This window comes from Solanum stenotomum, chromosome 3, assembly GCF_019186545.1.
Source record: "Solanum stenotomum isolate F172 chromosome 3, ASM1918654v1, whole genome shotgun sequence".
Classification (NCBI taxonomy): domain Eukaryota; kingdom Viridiplantae; phylum Streptophyta; class Magnoliopsida; order Solanales; family Solanaceae; genus Solanum; species Solanum stenotomum.
In genome coordinates, this window is record NC_064284.1 from 19,474,635 (window position 1) to 19,492,902 (window position 18,268).

General features: G+C 37.1%; 1 protein-coding gene across 1 annotated transcript in view; it reads left to right on the top strand.

Annotated features, from left to right (window-relative positions):
* LOC125858032 (tripeptidyl-peptidase 2) overlaps window positions 1–18,268 on the top strand; it is a 29,659-nt gene that overhangs the window by 717 nt on the left and 10,674 nt on the right. Inside the window, exons 3-17 of the mRNA XM_049537705.1 lie at window positions 45–118; window positions 1,511–1,620; window positions 1,797–1,877; window positions 4,033–4,119; window positions 4,211–4,353; window positions 4,442–4,592; window positions 4,694–4,816; window positions 8,652–8,735; window positions 8,827–9,014; window positions 9,136–9,310; window positions 9,383–9,504; window positions 9,590–9,684; window positions 9,961–10,019; window positions 11,809–11,963; window positions 14,277–14,455. Of these exons, the coding sequence (XP_049393662.1) occupies window positions 45–118; window positions 1,511–1,620; window positions 1,797–1,877; window positions 4,033–4,119; window positions 4,211–4,353; window positions 4,442–4,592; window positions 4,694–4,816; window positions 8,652–8,735; window positions 8,827–9,014; window positions 9,136–9,310; window positions 9,383–9,504; window positions 9,590–9,684; window positions 9,961–10,019; window positions 11,809–11,963; window positions 14,277–14,455 (1,826 nt within the window). The remainder of the gene's footprint in view (window positions 1–44; window positions 119–1,510; window positions 1,621–1,796; window positions 1,878–4,032; window positions 4,120–4,210; window positions 4,354–4,441; window positions 4,593–4,693; window positions 4,817–8,651; window positions 8,736–8,826; window positions 9,015–9,135; window positions 9,311–9,382; window positions 9,505–9,589; window positions 9,685–9,960; window positions 10,020–11,808; window positions 11,964–14,276; window positions 14,456–18,268) is intronic.

Genomic DNA, 18,268 nt, shown 5'->3' on the forward strand with positions numbered 1-18,268 from the left:
AAAATACATTTTGCATGCACTGGTAATGATTATCTTATTTGCAGTACTGGGAGCGGAGATGTTGATACTTCTACAGTGGTAAAGGCTGATGACAATTGTTGTATAGCTGGAGCTTCTGGTATGTCTTTGAGTTTAGGAATCATTCTGCAATTTTACCCTATTTTAGAATCTTTGACTTGTCTTCTTAAGATATAGTTCCATCGCGTTGAAACATTTTGTTTAATTATAAAATTTATAGTTATTATAGACCAATTCAATCTTAAATCAGCTGATAACTAATGGAACGATTGAAACTTCTCCTGTCAGTCAAAATCTTTCTATGGGCACATAACTAGGATTTGGGTTCTAATTCCTCTGATGATTGGACCATAGATCCCAAAATGACACGTTTTCAATATGGAGATACTGAATAATGACGGTGCAGTATTGCTAATCTTCAATAATTATAAGAAGTGTTTCCAGAATGAGTTGTATCCTCCGTTGCTGTTTACGATGATGATAATGCTGTAGACCTTTGTCATTTCTGAACTTTTAAAAGGAAAGAAAGACCTATATCATTTCTGATTATGTCAAGATTTAGTCAGATTCAGGAATGCCTTCAACTTTTTTGATTAGTAATGTGATCTCAGGACATCTGAGTGTATGCAGTTGAAATGGAAATAAACTACTCTCGTGCATCCTTCTATAAACCGCTTTTTTTAATTGCATTGCTTTGACATTTTCAGAAAATCTATCACAAGGGACCATAACATTTACATTTCTCCTGCAATCTTGCTTGCTTAGTTTGAAGTATCAAAAGGTACTATGAGTCAACATACTCTTGATTCATTTGTATATGATAAGCCACGTATCTTCCATACTTACTCAAGGAGGAAGAAACAAAGAAAGATAGGTGAAGATAATGATCTACATCTTCTCAAATTTGTGGAGGTTTCACACATAGAGGATTGGGCAGTTTCTTACGTTATTAGCAGTTATTTGGCAATTCCTTATGGTTATTGTCAAGAGGATTGCACAGAAGGATAAACCAATATTCATTCTCAATCCCTGAGAATGGAAGTGAATAAGGAAGGAATTTGGGGAAAAACAAGCAATCGATTCCATTACAAGTGTGTGCATATTTATATAAGGAGGAAACAAAAATATCTGACTAGTAACTACCTTGCAGCTGGCAATGAGCTGAATTCTGCAGCTGCCACTAACTAATAGACTAACTAACTGAATGATAACTAACTAATGATAATAATTAACTAATCTAATCTTAATAGTTACTAGAAGTTATGTCTCTTTATCCTAAATGGTTATGAAATAGTTATAGTTAGCTATTATATAAATAATAGATCCAGTAATGTGTAGATATGTTGTAATATCTTTTATATGCAGAAAAATTATTTTGGAGATACGAGATACTTGTGTCTCTCTTTGTATTTTCTCTCTCTTTTATCCAATATAAAACCTATGTTTCTATCTGTATGCAACATAATTGCTTCATATATTAATTATTTTGTAGGGGCTTCTCTTGCCATAAATTCTTCATGGAAGAATCCATCTGGCGAGTGGCGTGTTGGCTGCAAATTGGTGTATGAGCTCTTTACTGATACGCTGACCTCTCGAGTAAAGGTGATTCTGGTTGCCATTCTCTTTATATTCTGGTTCTTTGCTTTAAACAAGTATTTATAATTTATTTTTTTTAAGTTCAAACCCCAATTTGTTTGTGACTGAGGGGTAGTAGTTGTTGATTTCGTTCTTGAGGGATTTTAAAGTATTCTCTTTCTATAAACTCTTCTTATTTGCAGAAAGAACGACAGAGAAGGTGGGATGAGAAAAATCAAGAAGCAATAGCAGAGGCTGTAAAGCAGCTTGATCAATTTGATAAGGTTCTCCATCATCTCTGTGATTATTTCCTTCAATAACCTCATATTTTGATAAATTGCAAATGTAGAGGTCATTAACTTATTTGCAGTGAGCATCTTCAAATGTATGATAATGAAGAAACTTGTAAATTCTTTAAAGAGCCGTAGCATTAAGCAACACTATAAAGTAAGAGAAGGTCATATGAAACAAAACCTTTAAAACTTGCTTCCGAGTATGTCAAATTAGGTAGTCCTATTATATCTAAGGGGTCGTTTGGTAGAGTGTATTAGCAAAAATAATGCACGCATTAGCTTTGTGTGTTAGTAGTACCTTGTTTGGTGCACTTTTCATGCCATGTATAACTAATGCAAGCATTAGTTATACACTCTATTGTGTATTATTGTGTATTGAGGAGTGTATAGCTAATAAATGAAAATCCATGGTATTAGTAATACAAGGGATTTGATAAATGCATTAGCGTGGTCAAAGACCCAATTGCCCCTCAAAACTTGTTTTACATCTTTTCCACCATATTTGTGGAGGGTATCTTTGTAAATAAATAATTTTTTAAAAAATATGCAATGCATGCTATTTTTAATACACCAAACCAAACAATGCATAAGAAATAATCTATGCATGATTAATGCAAGCGTTACTATCCACTCTATTTTAACATTATTCTTATAAACCCTACCAAACGACTCCTAAAAGGTCAAACTCTTACCATGCTAGAGAGAAAGGACGGTTTTACTTATCTTAAGTACATTTTAGGTAGCTTGTAACCACCACATGTCTTGGTTGGATCCTTTTTCTATGATCAAAGCATGTGTAATGTTAACCAATTAATGCTAGAGATGAGATGGTGAGTCTCAAGACACAAAATTCTTGCCATGTCTGCATGTCAACTCACAATACTGAAAAGAAAGAGAGAAAAGTTAGCCACTTCTCTATTGTAACTTATGAAGGTAAATTCTCAAAGAACCCTTGAGAAAGAAAATAAACCATGCGACTTAGGTGCACATGCCAGAGATCAGATATTTGGGCACCAAGTTTTTCAAAGATCTACTAAGACAATTGACATGAATTTTGTAAATGTTCAAAATGAAACCAAGTTCACCAAATCTCAAAAGGTACAGCTATGGTTTTGAAACTTAATTTGCACACAGAGGCGAACCCAAGATTTGAAGATAGGGGGGCACCACTAAGAGTGACTCAAGGGTAAGGTTAGGGGTGGGCCAGATGAGGTGGCAAAAACGAGTAGTTAATAAAAACAGTTTTAAAAAGGTTAATTGTTAAGAAAAAACTGATTTTAAAGGCAAAAAAGGGTACCTATCACGGGATTCGAACCCACATTGTTGCGATTCAAAGCAGAAACTTTGACCAGTGCACCTAGAAGGCTTTTTATAATAAGGCTGGACCATTAAATATACTATCATTTTATAGACTACATATAAATACGAAAAAAATTTAAAAGTTGTCGGGTGCACGTGCACCCCACTGAACAAGGCGGGTCCGCCTCTGTTTGCACAGATTCCAGATTCAGCCATGGTGACAGTTGACAGCCTAGCCTAATATTTTTTTGATTCTGCCTAGTCGAGGTCTAATGTGAAGTTGGTTATGCCTTTCCATCTTAACATAAAGCTTAACAGGTGAAACAGGAGCATTTTGACTAATATGAGAACTGATTAGATTGCTCAGTGAAACTGATCAGATGAGGCTGTGTTATGCAGTTGGATTACTTTGATAGAATATTTGAAGTATAATATGACAAATGTCAAGAAAAGGGTTTTGATCTAAATATATCATACTAGAAAAAGAATCAAGGATCTTTATTGTTTTAAAATATCGCATGACATTCTAATTAGCTGTTTATTATGAGTACTTTCTCATTGTGTTTCATTTTGTTAAAGGTAAATGTGGTGCTATTAATTATATCTAATTAGAGTTTTCGTGAAAGCAATTTATCATTAATTCCTTGTCTCATACGTCCGTAAGCACTCAATTGCATAGTTAATAAACATAGGTTTAAAGTCCACAGGTTTATCTAAAATGTTCCAACTCATTAGCCATTGCTTTATATATGCAGGGACATGCTCTAGTTTTTTCAAGTTTGTTGTTCTAGTTATCTAGTTTTACTTTGATGTAACTTCGCTGAACATAATATTACCAATTCTGCAGAAGCACACAAAAGTAGAAGGTGCGCACTTGAAAATGGTCCGTGAAGACCTCCAGAATAGAGTTGATCTTCTGCGCAAGCAAGCTGATGTCGGTACCATTTTGTACTGATTCATTTCCAAGTCCTTTACCAAAAGGTTGTATTTTCGGTTTCCATTGCTAAATCTGATATCTGCCATAGAGCTATGATGACAAGGGACCAGTTATTGATGCTGTTGTATGGCATGATGGGGAGCTTTGGAGAGCTGCTTTGGACACACAGAGTCTTGAGGATGAATCCGGATGTGGAAAGCTTGCAGATTTTGTTCCTTTAACTAATTACAGGTATGACATGGCTGCTAGAAACAGTAGTAATCAATGTCTACTGCTTTTACTGTTTGGAGTTTCATTGTTTGAGCTACTAACTTTGTAGGCTTGAACAAAAGCATGGAGTTTTTAGTAAATTGGATGCCTGTACATGTGTGCTAAATGTCTACAATGGTGGGAATATTTTAAGTATCGTAACTGATAGTTCTCCACACGCCACACATGTTGCTGGTATTGCCGCCGCCTTCCACCCGGAGGTAGAATAATATTTCTGTTGGCAACATTTCCATTACACTGGTGGTTAACTAACCTGATTCTATATTAAGATGTGTTTATGTTATGCATGTTCTTTGTGAAGGAACCTTTACTAAATGGAGTTGCACCTGGAGCACAAATTGTGTCTTGTAAAATTGGGGATTCACGGTTGGGTTCTATGGAAACAGGAACTGGTTTGACTAGGGCCTTGATTGCGGCTGTAGAGGTAGGACCTATTCAGCATTATATCATTTTTACTATTAGGTCATCATCTCTCCCGTGCAAAATGTTCTTTTTTCTTGCTTCTCTTCTTCCTGCAATGGTAGTTCTTAAATTTCCGGTGATCCCTGCTTTAAATTCTCCGTGTGGGTGTTATCTTTTAATTGTAGAAACTTAGAAACTTGATCATTACCTTCTTCACCATTTATCAAACAAATCCAATATTTGTTTTGGTAATTAAATTTTTCCTACTTTTTCATCTATGCAATCTCTCCAGTCTCCACGACTCTTTCATGCTTCTCTTTTTCTGGGTTTTGGCATGCAGGTATTGATACATTAGGTGTGTTTCTATGCATAATTAGATTAAGGACCTGTTTGACCATAAAAAGTAGAAGTATTTTTTGGGAAGAAACTTGGCAAAAAGTGTTCGGCCATACAAATTGTCATTTTTTGTAAAAAACCCAAATTCCCCAAAACTAGAAAAAACTAGTTTTGGGCCAAATTCTCTTTTTTGGGAAGTTTTATAAAAACACACCATCATTTATTAATCCCAACTTGACAAGCTTGAGAAAAGCACCATGAAGGCACTCACTCAACTTATGTACTGTATTTCTCATTATGATTTGTTTGTTGTAAATATAAATATAAAAATTGTATGCTCCTTCGTGATTTGAGAAAGCAGCAGTAGCTCCTACACTGATCTGTGAAATTGTTTTTAAGCAGGTTGGAACTTATAATCTATGAGTTCAATTTTTATCACGGAACATGTTCATTATAAAATGATAGTTTTTAGAACTTATGAGTATAAATCATATTTCTTTATAATATCAAACATCTCCCCCAAAAACTATGATCAAACACATGGTGAAACTTCACCCAAAAATGACTTGCCAAATATATTTGAGAATCTATGGCCAAACACTAGCTAAGTATTTGGGTCTTACTTTTGGGGGGTCGTCGAAAGTACCTAAACTAAAGGAATCACCACATAAGTAATGAGGAGTTGACTATTGCTATCTACTTCACTTGGCTGTTACTGTGCTCTAGTTTTATATCTTTGAGGTGTTTCTCCACTCGTTTCACAATAAAAACTGTTTAGCTATGAATAAACATGCACTTTGGGTGCAGAAACTTGTATAAAAAGATGTGCTGACTGTATTTAATATTGTATTGCTGCAAATTTAGGTTAGGTGGAAATTGAGGATCATATACTAGTAATATAGTTCTGTTGTGTGTATCTGACAGATTAATTGTCTTTGTCACACAATACTTATATTTATTCTTCTATGTCTTGGATGGACGGTGTAATTCTCTGAACTTCCATACTCACTATAAAGGATTAATAGGTGAATAATCTTCTTAAAGGAGGTCTTGCATGCACAGTACCTTTTACAATCATAAGGACCTTGTTAGCCATATTGTTAGATTAGCGTGTCAACTCCAGGAAGCAAAGTAAATCCCATTCCTTACCCTTTTGTTCTCTGATCTCTTAGTATATAGATGCGGGGTAGGTGGTTAATATTACCCAACAGTGGTTGTCTTCCTACAATAGAGTTACTTTTTTGTTTCAGATTTCTGAGGTTTTGTATATCAGTTATGAGGATAAGGCTCTTTTGAAAGGGCATCAGATGAGCAAGTGCATGATGCATACCTATATGCAAAAGAATGGGGTGTCTATTTAGTTCAGGGGAGTTGGTATCATGTAATTGTCACGAGATGCCTCCTTGAAATGCTACTTTTTTTTTTTAAAAGTTGAATTGTTGTCAGGCAGCCTGAGTTGGGCTCCTCTTAATTACTCAGGGAGCTAACAAGATCAATCCATGTTCCAATTGTCATCAAATGGAAAAAATCTTCAGTAAACTTTCAGGTTTTATCTTCTGAGTTCTGGATAGAGTTTGCTGTGTTTAAATGAAACTAGTTGCCTGAAAATCTTTTGGCTGATTTATAGATTTGGCCACTATGTTTATTTAAATGAACATATTTTATTGCCAAATGATGATTAGCATATAAGACTTGTCAAAAAATAAAATTGCCTAGTATTTGAGAGGCATATGAAAGAGTTTCTTTCACCAAACTTCAACCAATCATCTAAACAAGTAGGGAGACGTGCCTACTCCACCCAAGAATAAAAGGAAAATACTATAGTTCTACGCAATTGTCTAATTGATTTTCTCTTTGCCTTTAGATTCAGAGTTTCTTTCCTCCCTAGTGTCCACATACATCTTGTGGAATGGAATAGCATGCTATGTTTCCTTTGGCTCTTTTGCCTCTTATTCTCCAGCACCATAGGAAGTCTTTCATTGGTACTCGGCGTGGTATAACTTATAGGAGCAGTTTTGGCATCAGCTGCCACAATGTAGAGGTTACTTTACAATTGGTCAAGAGGTGATTTACATCCTTCTTGTTTCTTTGCAAGCAACAAACACAAAAATTGATAAGTACATGGGCTTGAAGCAAAAAACATAAAGTGAAGTGAAGCGCACAATTTAAAGAAAATTAAAAAATTCCAAACATATATGAATTTGGTGCTATAACAGTCAAATTGCAATTTAATTTTTTTAAACATCCAATATACAATACTGTTGATATTAATTCAACCGCTCAACTTTGAGATTCAAAAGAATGTTTTGATCTCCTGGAGCTTACTTGAAATCATCGATTGATAGCCTTATAAATTGAAATTGAAAGAGAGAAGCTTAGTATGTAAGAGAGTTAAGATATAATAGATGGTTGAATTTGGAAGTTATTTGTGAGAAGAAGTGAATTGAGATTGTGAGTTTATATAGTTCTTAGGTGATAGGAACATATCATGAATAAACTTAGAACCCGTTTGACCCTAAAAATTATTCATTTTTTTTTTCTTTTTTCACTTTATAGTGAATACTGGTTTGGCTGCAAAAATTTCAAAATCCAACTTGAAGTTGTATTTCAAATTTGGGGAACAACTTGTAACCTTGTCCAACTTACTTTTCACTTCTGAAGTTGTATTTAAGTACATTCAAGCATGAACAATATTTCAAATATCCTTTGCAAAAAGTACAACCAAACACAATTCCATCTGATTAAATTCCAACAAAAGTGACAAATATTTGGAATCTATGGCCAAATGCCTACTTATATCTTTAAGGAAAGGGAAGGGTGAGTGATAGAAGTGGTCAAATTCACTGTTCATGAAGGATATAGTTTTTCTAAATGGTCAAATAACCATTTGTGGGCAGACTGGTACAGCTGTTCAAGTCTCAAAACTGGTTTTCAGCTGGAATAGCTTTTGACTTGGAATTCGGATATCGTCGAACCAACCCTTAGTTGCGCGGACTCTTCACTTTTGAAGCTGCACCTGTGTCGGATTCTCCAAATATACACTACTTTTGGCGAATCTGACACGCACCCATTGATATTTTGGAAGAGTCCAAGCAACGTAGTCAACCCAAATTTGCTACAGTGGTTGATCTAGTCCCTGGTTTTAAACTGTGGGCCGGGTTTGTGGGTTAAATAAGTCAGATTTTATCAGAAATATTTTTACAGTGGACTATTCTTATTGACTTAGATGCGAATTGTGAAGTCTTGCTGTAAAGGCTAGTACTTTGGGCTAAAATGCCTGTGCTTGGCATACACATGCAAGTTGATGTCAATCTTATAATATCTGACTCTCTGACATCTAACAACCTCGGTGAGTGTCATGTGACCCTACATTACCTCCGCGGTTCTCATTTTTGTCAAGTGACAACTTAACATGCTCTGACTAGATGTGTATTGACAATAAAAAACTGTGGTTTTGCGGGTAGTTTCTACGTTGATTTTTAATCATTGTTGAGATGTGCATACTTCTATTTTGTGGACAGCATAAATGTGATCTCATCAATATGAGTTACGGAGAACCTACACTGCTGCCAGACTATGGTCGCTTTGTTGACCTTGTCAATGAGGTAATGTTCGTTGCCTTTGTATGATCACTTTGTGGTAGTTCAGTGCATGAGAAATCTGTTAATCGGTTGACCATCTGGTGAAATATTTCAGGTGGTCAACAAACACCGCCTAATATTTGTCAGTAGTGCTGGCAATAATGGGCCAGCTTTGACTACTGTGGGTGCACCTGGTGGCACCAGTTCAAGCATAATTGGAGTGGGTGCATATGTTTCTCCAGCTATGGCTGCTGGTGCTCACTTATTAGTTGAGCCACCTACTGAAGGCCTTGAATACACCTGGTATGTACCTTATTTAATGGTTTCGCCCTTTTCCGATTCGAGATTTAGGAACTTTTGGGATACTTCGTGCCTCTTTCCTAGTTAGAGTTTGGAGTACAAAATTAGCTCCAAGAGTTTGCAGGTCTAGTCGGGGACCCACTGTGGATGGTGATCTTGGTGTCTCCATAAGTGCCCCTGGTGGTGCTGTGGCCCCTGTGCCCACATGGACCCTTCAAAGACGCATGTTAATGAACGGAACATCAATGTCATCTCCATCTGCTTGTGGAGGTGTGGCTTTAATCGTCAGTGCTATGAAGGTAATTCAAATGTTTTGGACCTTTAATACAGTTTCTCTTGTTTTCTTTTTGACTGAAGTCTGTGACCTGCAGGCGGAAGGTATTCCTGTTAGTCCATACACTGTACGGAAGGCTCTTGAAAATACATCTATACCCGTAGGTGCTTTACCAGAAGAAAAATTAACCGCTGGACAGGGACTCATGCAAGTTGACAAGTTAGGTTTACTGCTTCCTTATGACTTTTGATCTTTAGCATGACCATTGATGCGTTTATGATTAATATCTTGAATATCGTTGCAGGGCTTATGAGTACATGCAAAAGGTGCAAAATCTTCCCTGTGTGTGGTATCAAGTAAAAATTAAGCAGGCTGGCATCACAAGCAAACCAACTTCGTGTATGTATGTGTGTGCGCTCATATCTGTGTTTCGTGTATGTGTGTATTTCTTTGTAACCCTTCATGATGCCGCAAACCATTTTCCCTAAGCTTTTACAAATGGTGAATTCCGGAACAAAAAGGAGGTTTATCAAAGATGAATAACTGTTATCTTTTTGGTTCTTAGGGGTAATGTAGCAGTTGCTTTAACTTAAAAAGTGTGTGTATCATTATCACCACTATTTCTGGTCTGATCAAAGGATGTGTTCATTCTGATCAGAAATGCTATTTTTGCAGCTGCTACGTCTCGAGGCATCTACCTTAGGGAGCCTTTATATTGTCACCAATCTACAGAGGTGAGATTAATCCTCTAACTTCTGTTTGTCAAGCATGCCAAAGATTCATATAGCTGACCCCAACTAGTTTGGAGTCGAGGTGTAGTTGTGTGGTATGCAGGCTGAATAATTTTCGGTGTGACAATGATCTGTTATGAAGGTTCAACAGTATTTATTTGGTATCTTTGGAGTCTCTGAGTACCCTGGGGCCTGGGGCAAGTTAGTTTAGATAAGATTTAATGTCTTATTAGTAAGGCTTCCTCTAATACCCTTTGGGATATTCCTTTTTTAATAATGTATAGTAGTTCCAAATATTAGAGAACTTTTATATATATATATATATATATAAAGAACTTATTTTTCACTTTTATTTTATGTAGTATGATGATAATTTGAAATGAGCTTAAATGAAGAAGTTGGGATTCATATAGCCTCAAGCCCTCAATCCAGCTTGCTTGGGTCTGAGCCCAAGTTGTTGTTGTATAGTAGTTGAAGTTAACCCAATAAATTAGATACAAGACCACACCATTTAGAGTTTTTTCTTTAAATTTATTCCAATGGTGTCTGGGTCAGTCAGTTCGTGCACCTCGTCAAATTCATGAGGTAACCTGTCCAGTTCACAAGCAAGTTGCCAAATGCAGCCCATTGAGCTCATACCAAATGTTGTCGCTGGGAGTCTAACCTGGGATATCTAAGATGTTAACCTCATGCTTCAATCCCCTTGGGTGGACTGAGTTACCCCCAACTGACTCTCGTCCTTCTTTCTATTGGAACCTTAAACGATGGCATTCACTTGTAAGTGAGATCCAAAATTAGAGAAATCACAATTAGAACTCTGTAGATGTGATTGTGACAGTTGGTTGTCAAAATTCTTTTCCTTCTCATTCATGTGCCTAAGCTTTACACTTTTGACACACGCTTCACAAATGCCTCAGGTCACTGTCTCTTTGTTTGCCGTGATCCTAGAAATACCTGGAGCCTACAAGTTTTCTCACAGAAACAGCAGCCTATTGCTATCATAGCCCCTTGCCATTGCCATAAATACAAGTTGATACAATTCTACACAGATTATCCACTTCAGCATCACTTCACTGATAAAACAGACTGTGATCCTTTCTTCTTTTTGTCGCGACCCTCGCAGTTCTTCCACACCCAGACTAGAATTCTTATTTTTAAGTTGCCATTTTAATACTCTACTGCGGTCAAAGAAAAGAACAGAAGTAGAGTAGAGTTGCCACAGTGGAAAGTGGAAACGTCTACACCTTTCTGGAGGCATCTATGTATGCCTTAAGCTTTAAAAGACCAACAGACTGGATGAAAGGTTTGCAAATCGATTTAGTGGATACCTGAACTTTGAATGGAGTTAGGTTTTCGATGTTTCAGGTAGAGTGAGGCAAAAGCCGAATGGTAGAATCTTTTTTGAGCTATTCTTTTTAGTGTCAAGGCAGTCAACTTTGATGCGTTTATATGGTTCCTTATTACTGTGTAACTAGTCATCTTGCTGTGAGTCTCTACCTCCTTTTTAATGTATGTTTTCAGAATAAAACCATATTGTGTGTGATGGAGAAATGTAGAATCCGATGGGGATAGTGAATCTATTGATTTCAGGGGAACACATGAAATTCTTGAAAATGGTTTGAGCTACTTCTCTGTATGATGTTGAGTAAATTGATGCAGAAAAGAAGCTGCTCATATCTGTTTTAAATGCAAAGCCAGCTGAAAGGACATTTGGTGTAAATGTCATTTTGTTGGTTATGATTTTTTTAATTATATTGCTACCCCTCGAAGGCTGATAACATTCTTTCCTCAGTGGACAGTGGAAATAGCACCGAAGTTCCATGAAGATGCAAATAACTTAGACCAATTGGTTCCTTTTGAAGAGTGCATTGAGTTGCATTCTACTGGAGAGGCAGTGGTGAGAGCTCCTGACTACCTCCTTCTCACCCATAATGGGCGCAGCTTCAGGTTACTCAGCTATCCTAACTATTCTGATTAGATGATTAAATATAAATCATTTATTTTCTTATTTTTCCAGTTCCTCTGTCCATTTTGAGCTCTCTGAATGTGTGATCTTTCATAACTGCTTTTGAATTGCCAAATGCACAAATTTGGGTATTAACTGGCTATCAACAAGATTTGTGGCTCTACCTCAATGATGGGTTGGTTTTTTCCAGTTTGCTTGTCTGCTGATTATTCTGAGGGAAGTGCTGGAAACATCTTTATATTTTAAGCAATGTGCTACTACTTTAGTTGCAGCAGGTCATACTTATAGCCTTTCAACTCTGAAAAGATAGTGCACAAATGATTAAATAGATTGCTCTGCAGGACCTTAACTATTGTATCCTAATCAGCCAGCCTCAAAACCAGTTGATGTCATATAACCACAGGAACTTCTTAAGAGCTAGCTGGTAACATCATTTCGTTAGTTTTCCACACAATGGTGTCAATTGTGAGTGCTGTGGGATTATACTGGGTATGTTGTTGTTGTTCTTAGATGTCAATTTTGAGTGTGTAATAGAAAATCCAACCTTAAGTCCACTTCTTATGCTCTCTCTTGCATGTGTTACTGAAGAAGTTGAGAGACTTCAAAGGAATTTCTTGTCAGCTCAAAGGATGAGGCAAAAAGGTCTCACGTTGATAAATTGAAGGTAATCACATCCCCAATATCATATGGAAAGCACGGGCAGAAATCTAGGGGTCCTCAAGAAGGCCCTCTATGGAACTAATGAGGTAGACTCTTTGATGAACAATGATAGCCAGACCATTTTTGGCGTCAAAGAAGGGAGTGGAGGGAAGAATTAATCACATCTTCTTACGGACATTGTTTATGGAAGAGCATAATGATGGAAGTAGTTCAGCAGAGCAGGAAACAGGGAAAATATTAGTTTTTGGCAGAATATGTGGTGTTGGGATGAAATCCTCCTCGATGTCATCCTAAATATTTTCAATATCTTGAGAGCGAATTTGTTTTTAGTATCTCTTGCTAAAAGGTGAAGCTAACAATTGCTTAAGTATACAAGACACAAACAAGAGTCCATTTGGAAATAATTTACAGCACGAAGAGCAGAAAGAGCTACTTACAAGCAGAAGATCAGATCACTGTGACAAATCAAGGGAGGCTTGGAAGCAGGATGCTTCGAAGATGGAGTGAGAACGTGAACAAAATAATTCTGGATGAAATCCTTTTACCATAGCTAAGTATGACATGAAGACACAATGTTCTCTTATTTGTTAGTATGGATTTCGAGAGCTGGTGTGCTTTTTTGCTTGGTTCAAGAGGGTCTCACTGTTGAAATCTTGAGAAAAAGAAACCTTATGTTAGTTGATGTTGCATATGCACATGGAAGTGCCAAGGAGAACTTGTGGACCACTTGTTTTATGTTTTATATTTATGCCGTTCCTGTTTTCACCTATGTAGTTTGGATATTCAAACTGGGTTTATGCCATAGCCAATTTTGCTTTGGGCTTGTATAGATGATCAATTTTGAGGCAACAACAAAAGCTTCTTTGGTTGGTTGTAGGTCAGTGCCAAGGCAGTCATTAAATGACTGGCTTGACTAGACATCAATTTGTTTCCCTACTTTGAAAGTGAAATCCATTTTCATGTGATAATTTCAGTTAAGATGTTGTGGTTCCTGATCAGTTCTGACATTTTCTGGTATCTGTCAATATTTGTTGATGAAGAGAGTCCTGTGATGATAATTTATACGCCTCAAATCAGATTTGAATTTTGAGCCTAACCAAAGTTTTGGTGACCAGTTTCAGTAGTAGGCATACTTTGTGAAGGGCTAGCTTGGTATCTTGTTCTCCTCCATATATTTGTAGAGCTTATTCTGGCACAAACATCTTTTTTTTGCCAATTAATATGAGATGAAGTCTAAATATGCCACTGGAACTAGTCATGTTGGTGTCTTATTTGAATGGTAGATATAGTGATAGTTTATTCTATTACTTTAGGAAGTGAGTATTACGTGTTCAGGAATTCTCCTGTTAAGTCATGGCTATTGCCATTTACCACAGCTCCAATTTCTCTTTACATAGAATATATATGATTAGTGTCGATTTAACAAATCATTAATATTTGTACGGTCTATGTACACTCTACCCTCCCCAAACCCACTTTGGGGGATTTTACTGGGTATGCTGTTGTTGTTGTTGATTTTTATTTGAACTCAGGATATGATTCTGGGTATAGACAGAACAAGAAAAGAGATTAGATGATTATATTGGTGTACATTATGGGAAAAAACTTACATATTTTTCTCTTCATTCTTCCAGCATTGTTGTGGACCCCACCAATTTAAGTGATGGCTTGCATTATTATGAAGTATATGGCGTAGACAGCAAAGCACCATGGCGAGGACCAGTTTTCAGAATTCCAGTGACTATAACAAAGCCCTCTATTGTAACGAGTAGACCCCCTCTAATTTCCTTCCAAGGAATTTCATTTGTACCAGGTGATTATCATATTGCTAATTTTTTCGTGCAATTTGTTCACTGTATCTCTTCCATGTCTCTTCAGTGGTACCTGTGTCAGGATTACAGTAGGGTGATGTCTGCTTGGTCTTATGGATCGTTTGCTTCGTTGCATCCTGTTTTAAGTACCAATCCATTTTTATTCCTTTATAATTGAAAACATCATGTCTTTAAGAGAACAGCAAACGCAGAGAGAAGAGCATATTTTGTTCTATTAGTTGACTAGTTTTATTTTCGCTTGGTTTCCTATTGAACTATATGGCACCCCAACTCGTTTGTTACCATCCTCCACTTAGGTTTGTATTTTAAAGAAGTTCGTCATGAAGCTCCTGTGCCAATGAGTTTATATGACTCTTAGGGGCATGTCCACTTTGCGCATGTATTTTGATCAACAGGTTCCATCCCTTCTCTCTCCCCCACTTTCTTGGTAAATGAAAATTCCTGAATGCCAGTGACATGTGGTTCAAAAGTCTGTGGATAATGAGCCCCGCCCTATATCCTTCTCTACTTAAATGCCAAGCTTTTGTTTGTTGCAGGTTTGAACCTGTAATGTGTGCCTAACTAACATACCACACCCTGCACTCTTACCACTAAACCAAAGCACTGGGAGCCAACAGGTTGCATGCCCTCCTATAATTGTGTTTACCAAAACGAAGTACCAGTCCGCTTTTATCTCTTTCTAATTGGAAATGTCGTGTCTTTAAGATTTGGATCATCTTTTTTTTTTTGAGAAGGTAACATTTTTTGTATAACTATTTGCTGCATAAAAACTACAGCTGTCCATACTTACAAGGAAATATAGGAAGATGTACTAAGCTATAACCTACTTACAGAGATACTAGAACATCAATTGAAGATTCTATGTCTTCCATATATTCATGTTTACACCAAAAATAGGAAAGGGCTAGGCACTTCATCAGTTCATCTTCAGTTTCTGGATAGAGCTATGATTGTCTTCAAAACACCTTTGATTTCTCTCTTTCCAAACTGTCCACCAAATGCAAGCAGGGATAATCTTCCATCTTTCTTTCTGTTCTGACTGAGTGCTATATTTGCTCCAGCACTCCAACACTTCAAGTGTATCTCTTGGCATCACCCACATGATCCCTTTTAAATTAAGGAAAATCCTCCAAAGTTGTCCAGTTAACTTTCAGTGTAAAAAAAGATGGTTGATTGTCTCTGATTCTTCTCCGCACATATAACATTTAGAGCATAAGTGGAAGCCCCTTTTCTGGAGTCCTTCATGAGATAGGACCGCTTTCCTGGCCACGAGCCAAATGAAACAAGCCACTTTGTGAGGAATTTTGACTTTCCAAGTTAGTTTCCCTGGCCAACAATTAATCTGGTTGTTAGAATGGTTGAATTCTTTGTAAGCTGACTTGACTGAAAATCTCCCTTGTTTATCCACTTGCCATGTAAGATTGTCTTCCTGAGAGGAGGGGCCTTTGAATAGATTGAGAGTGTTGTAGAATTCTGCCAAGTTATCTATCTCCCAATCATTAAGGTGTCTTCAGAAGCTTAGATTCCAACCATGAGCATCCCAGACTTCTCCTACCGTGGCATCTTGTTGTTGATTCAGGCTTGCCAGAAAGATGTTTTCAAACCATTACCCACTTGATGACTACACTTACTCATGAATTTCCCCCCCAAATTTCTGATAGACCTCCATAGACAGACTCCATAAGGTGTAGTGACTAACTTGGTTGTCCGTTCCCCATCCATTTCATACTTTTGACTAATTACTTTTTCCAGAGAGATTGTTCATTTGAGGCGAACCTCCATAACCATTTCATCAAAAGACTATGGTTCTGAGTTATCAGGTTCTTGATTCCCATACCACCATACTTTTTGCTGGTGATCACTGTCTTCCATTTGACCAAATGTATCTTCCTGGTATAACAGTTGCCTTGCCAAAGGAAGTTTCTTCTAAGAGCATCTATTCTATCCACCACGTTTGTTGGAACACGAAAAATTGACATCATATAAGTTTTAATGCATCCAACACACTGTTAATCAAGATTAATCTATTACCCAAGGATAAGTATTGACGCTTCCAATTAATCAACTTTTTCTCGGACTTCTCTGTGACTCCATTCCAGATATCTTTGGAATTGCTTTTGGCACCAAGGGGCATTCCAAGGTAAATGGTTGGCAGAACACCAGTTCTTCCTCCCAGAATGTTAGCCAAGTTGTGAATGTCAGGGACCTCATCAACGGGATATAGGAAACTCTTGTTCCAGTTAATGTGGAGCCCAGATATAGCCACAAAAAGAATAAAAATCACCCTCAAAAATCTTATTTGTCCTCTGTCAGCTCCACAGAACTAAAGTATCATCGGCGTATCGTAAATGAGTGATTTCAAGGTTATTGACGGTCCTTGAATCTACTCTAAAACCTGTTATCCAGCTATTTGATTGGGCAGTTTTCATCATGTCATTTAAACTCTCCATGGCAATGATGAACAAAAAAGGTGAATAAAAAAGGGGACAATGGGTCCCCTTGCCTTAGTCCTCTCTGAGAAGAGAAGAATCCAGCGGGTGAGCCATTGATTAGGATTGAGAACTTGATGGTGCTGATGCAATAGCGGATCCAGTTGACCCATTTTTCTCCAAAAGCCATTTTCATCATATAGTCCTAAGTAGGAAATTCCAGTTCAAGTGATCAAAAGCCTTTTGTATATCTAGTTTGCAAAGGATACCAGGTTCTTTGTTTCTGATTCTTGAGTCAACACATTCATTGGCTATAAGAATGGCATCCATGATCTGTCTCCCTTTTATAAAGGCCATTTGTAGATCATCCACCAACTTGTGCATCACTTTTTTGAGTCTCTCCGTCAACAACTTTGAGATAATCTTGTAGATGCTGCCTATAAGACTAATATGCCTGAAATCTTTCAATTCTTTAGCTCTCACCATCTTGGGAATCAACGCAACATATGTAGCATTGAAACTTCTTTCAAATATGCCTCTTTCATGGAAGTTTTGAATAGTAGCAATGACCTCAGTGTTCGCTACTTCCCAACAGTGTTTAAAAAAGGCCATTGTGAAACCATCTGGGCCAGGTGCTTTATCCCCAGCACACTCTTGGACACTGGACCATATCTCTTGCTCTTCAAATGGACTTTGTAGCATCAGATTTTCTTCTGTGGAATATTTGGATCACCTTTACTGAATTCGAACTAGTTTAGAAGCTTGGATTTTAACTTTGTACAGCTGAAGTTTGGAGAAACAACTACTGGGGCAGTGTTTTAAGTGGTGGGTGTGGACTATATTGCACTTCTATATTTTGGTGTGAGTGCATGAGAGAGAGAGGGAGGATCAGTTGTGGAGGGATGGGGGAAGAGAGAAGAACTCTATTTCTAGTGTTGCTAATAATATTAAAACTGTTCTTGATTATATTTCTTGAAAGTGTTGGTTTTGCAAGTACTCTCTCTTCTGTTGAAGGTTTGGTGCTGATAGAAGATTGCCTTGTCCGCTAAGTCACATGAAGCAATAGTCCTGCCAGTTCTGTAGAGTTTCTCGTCCGAAGAAAATGTGCATCCTTCTTTCAATAGTTCGTACTTAATTTACTCAAATTGCATGGTTACAGTAGACTGAAAAATGACAATTGAATTAATAATGTTCAGACAAATTGAGCTGTTCATAAAAACTATCTATGCTGCTGATAGCTTTAGCTGCAAACCATGGAAAATCAGGTAATCTGTAATTTCCATGATGCACTTTGTTACAGATAATATAAAAATCTGATGATACAGTGTTAGTATTATTTGGACCAGATTTTCGGTGAGAATCTAT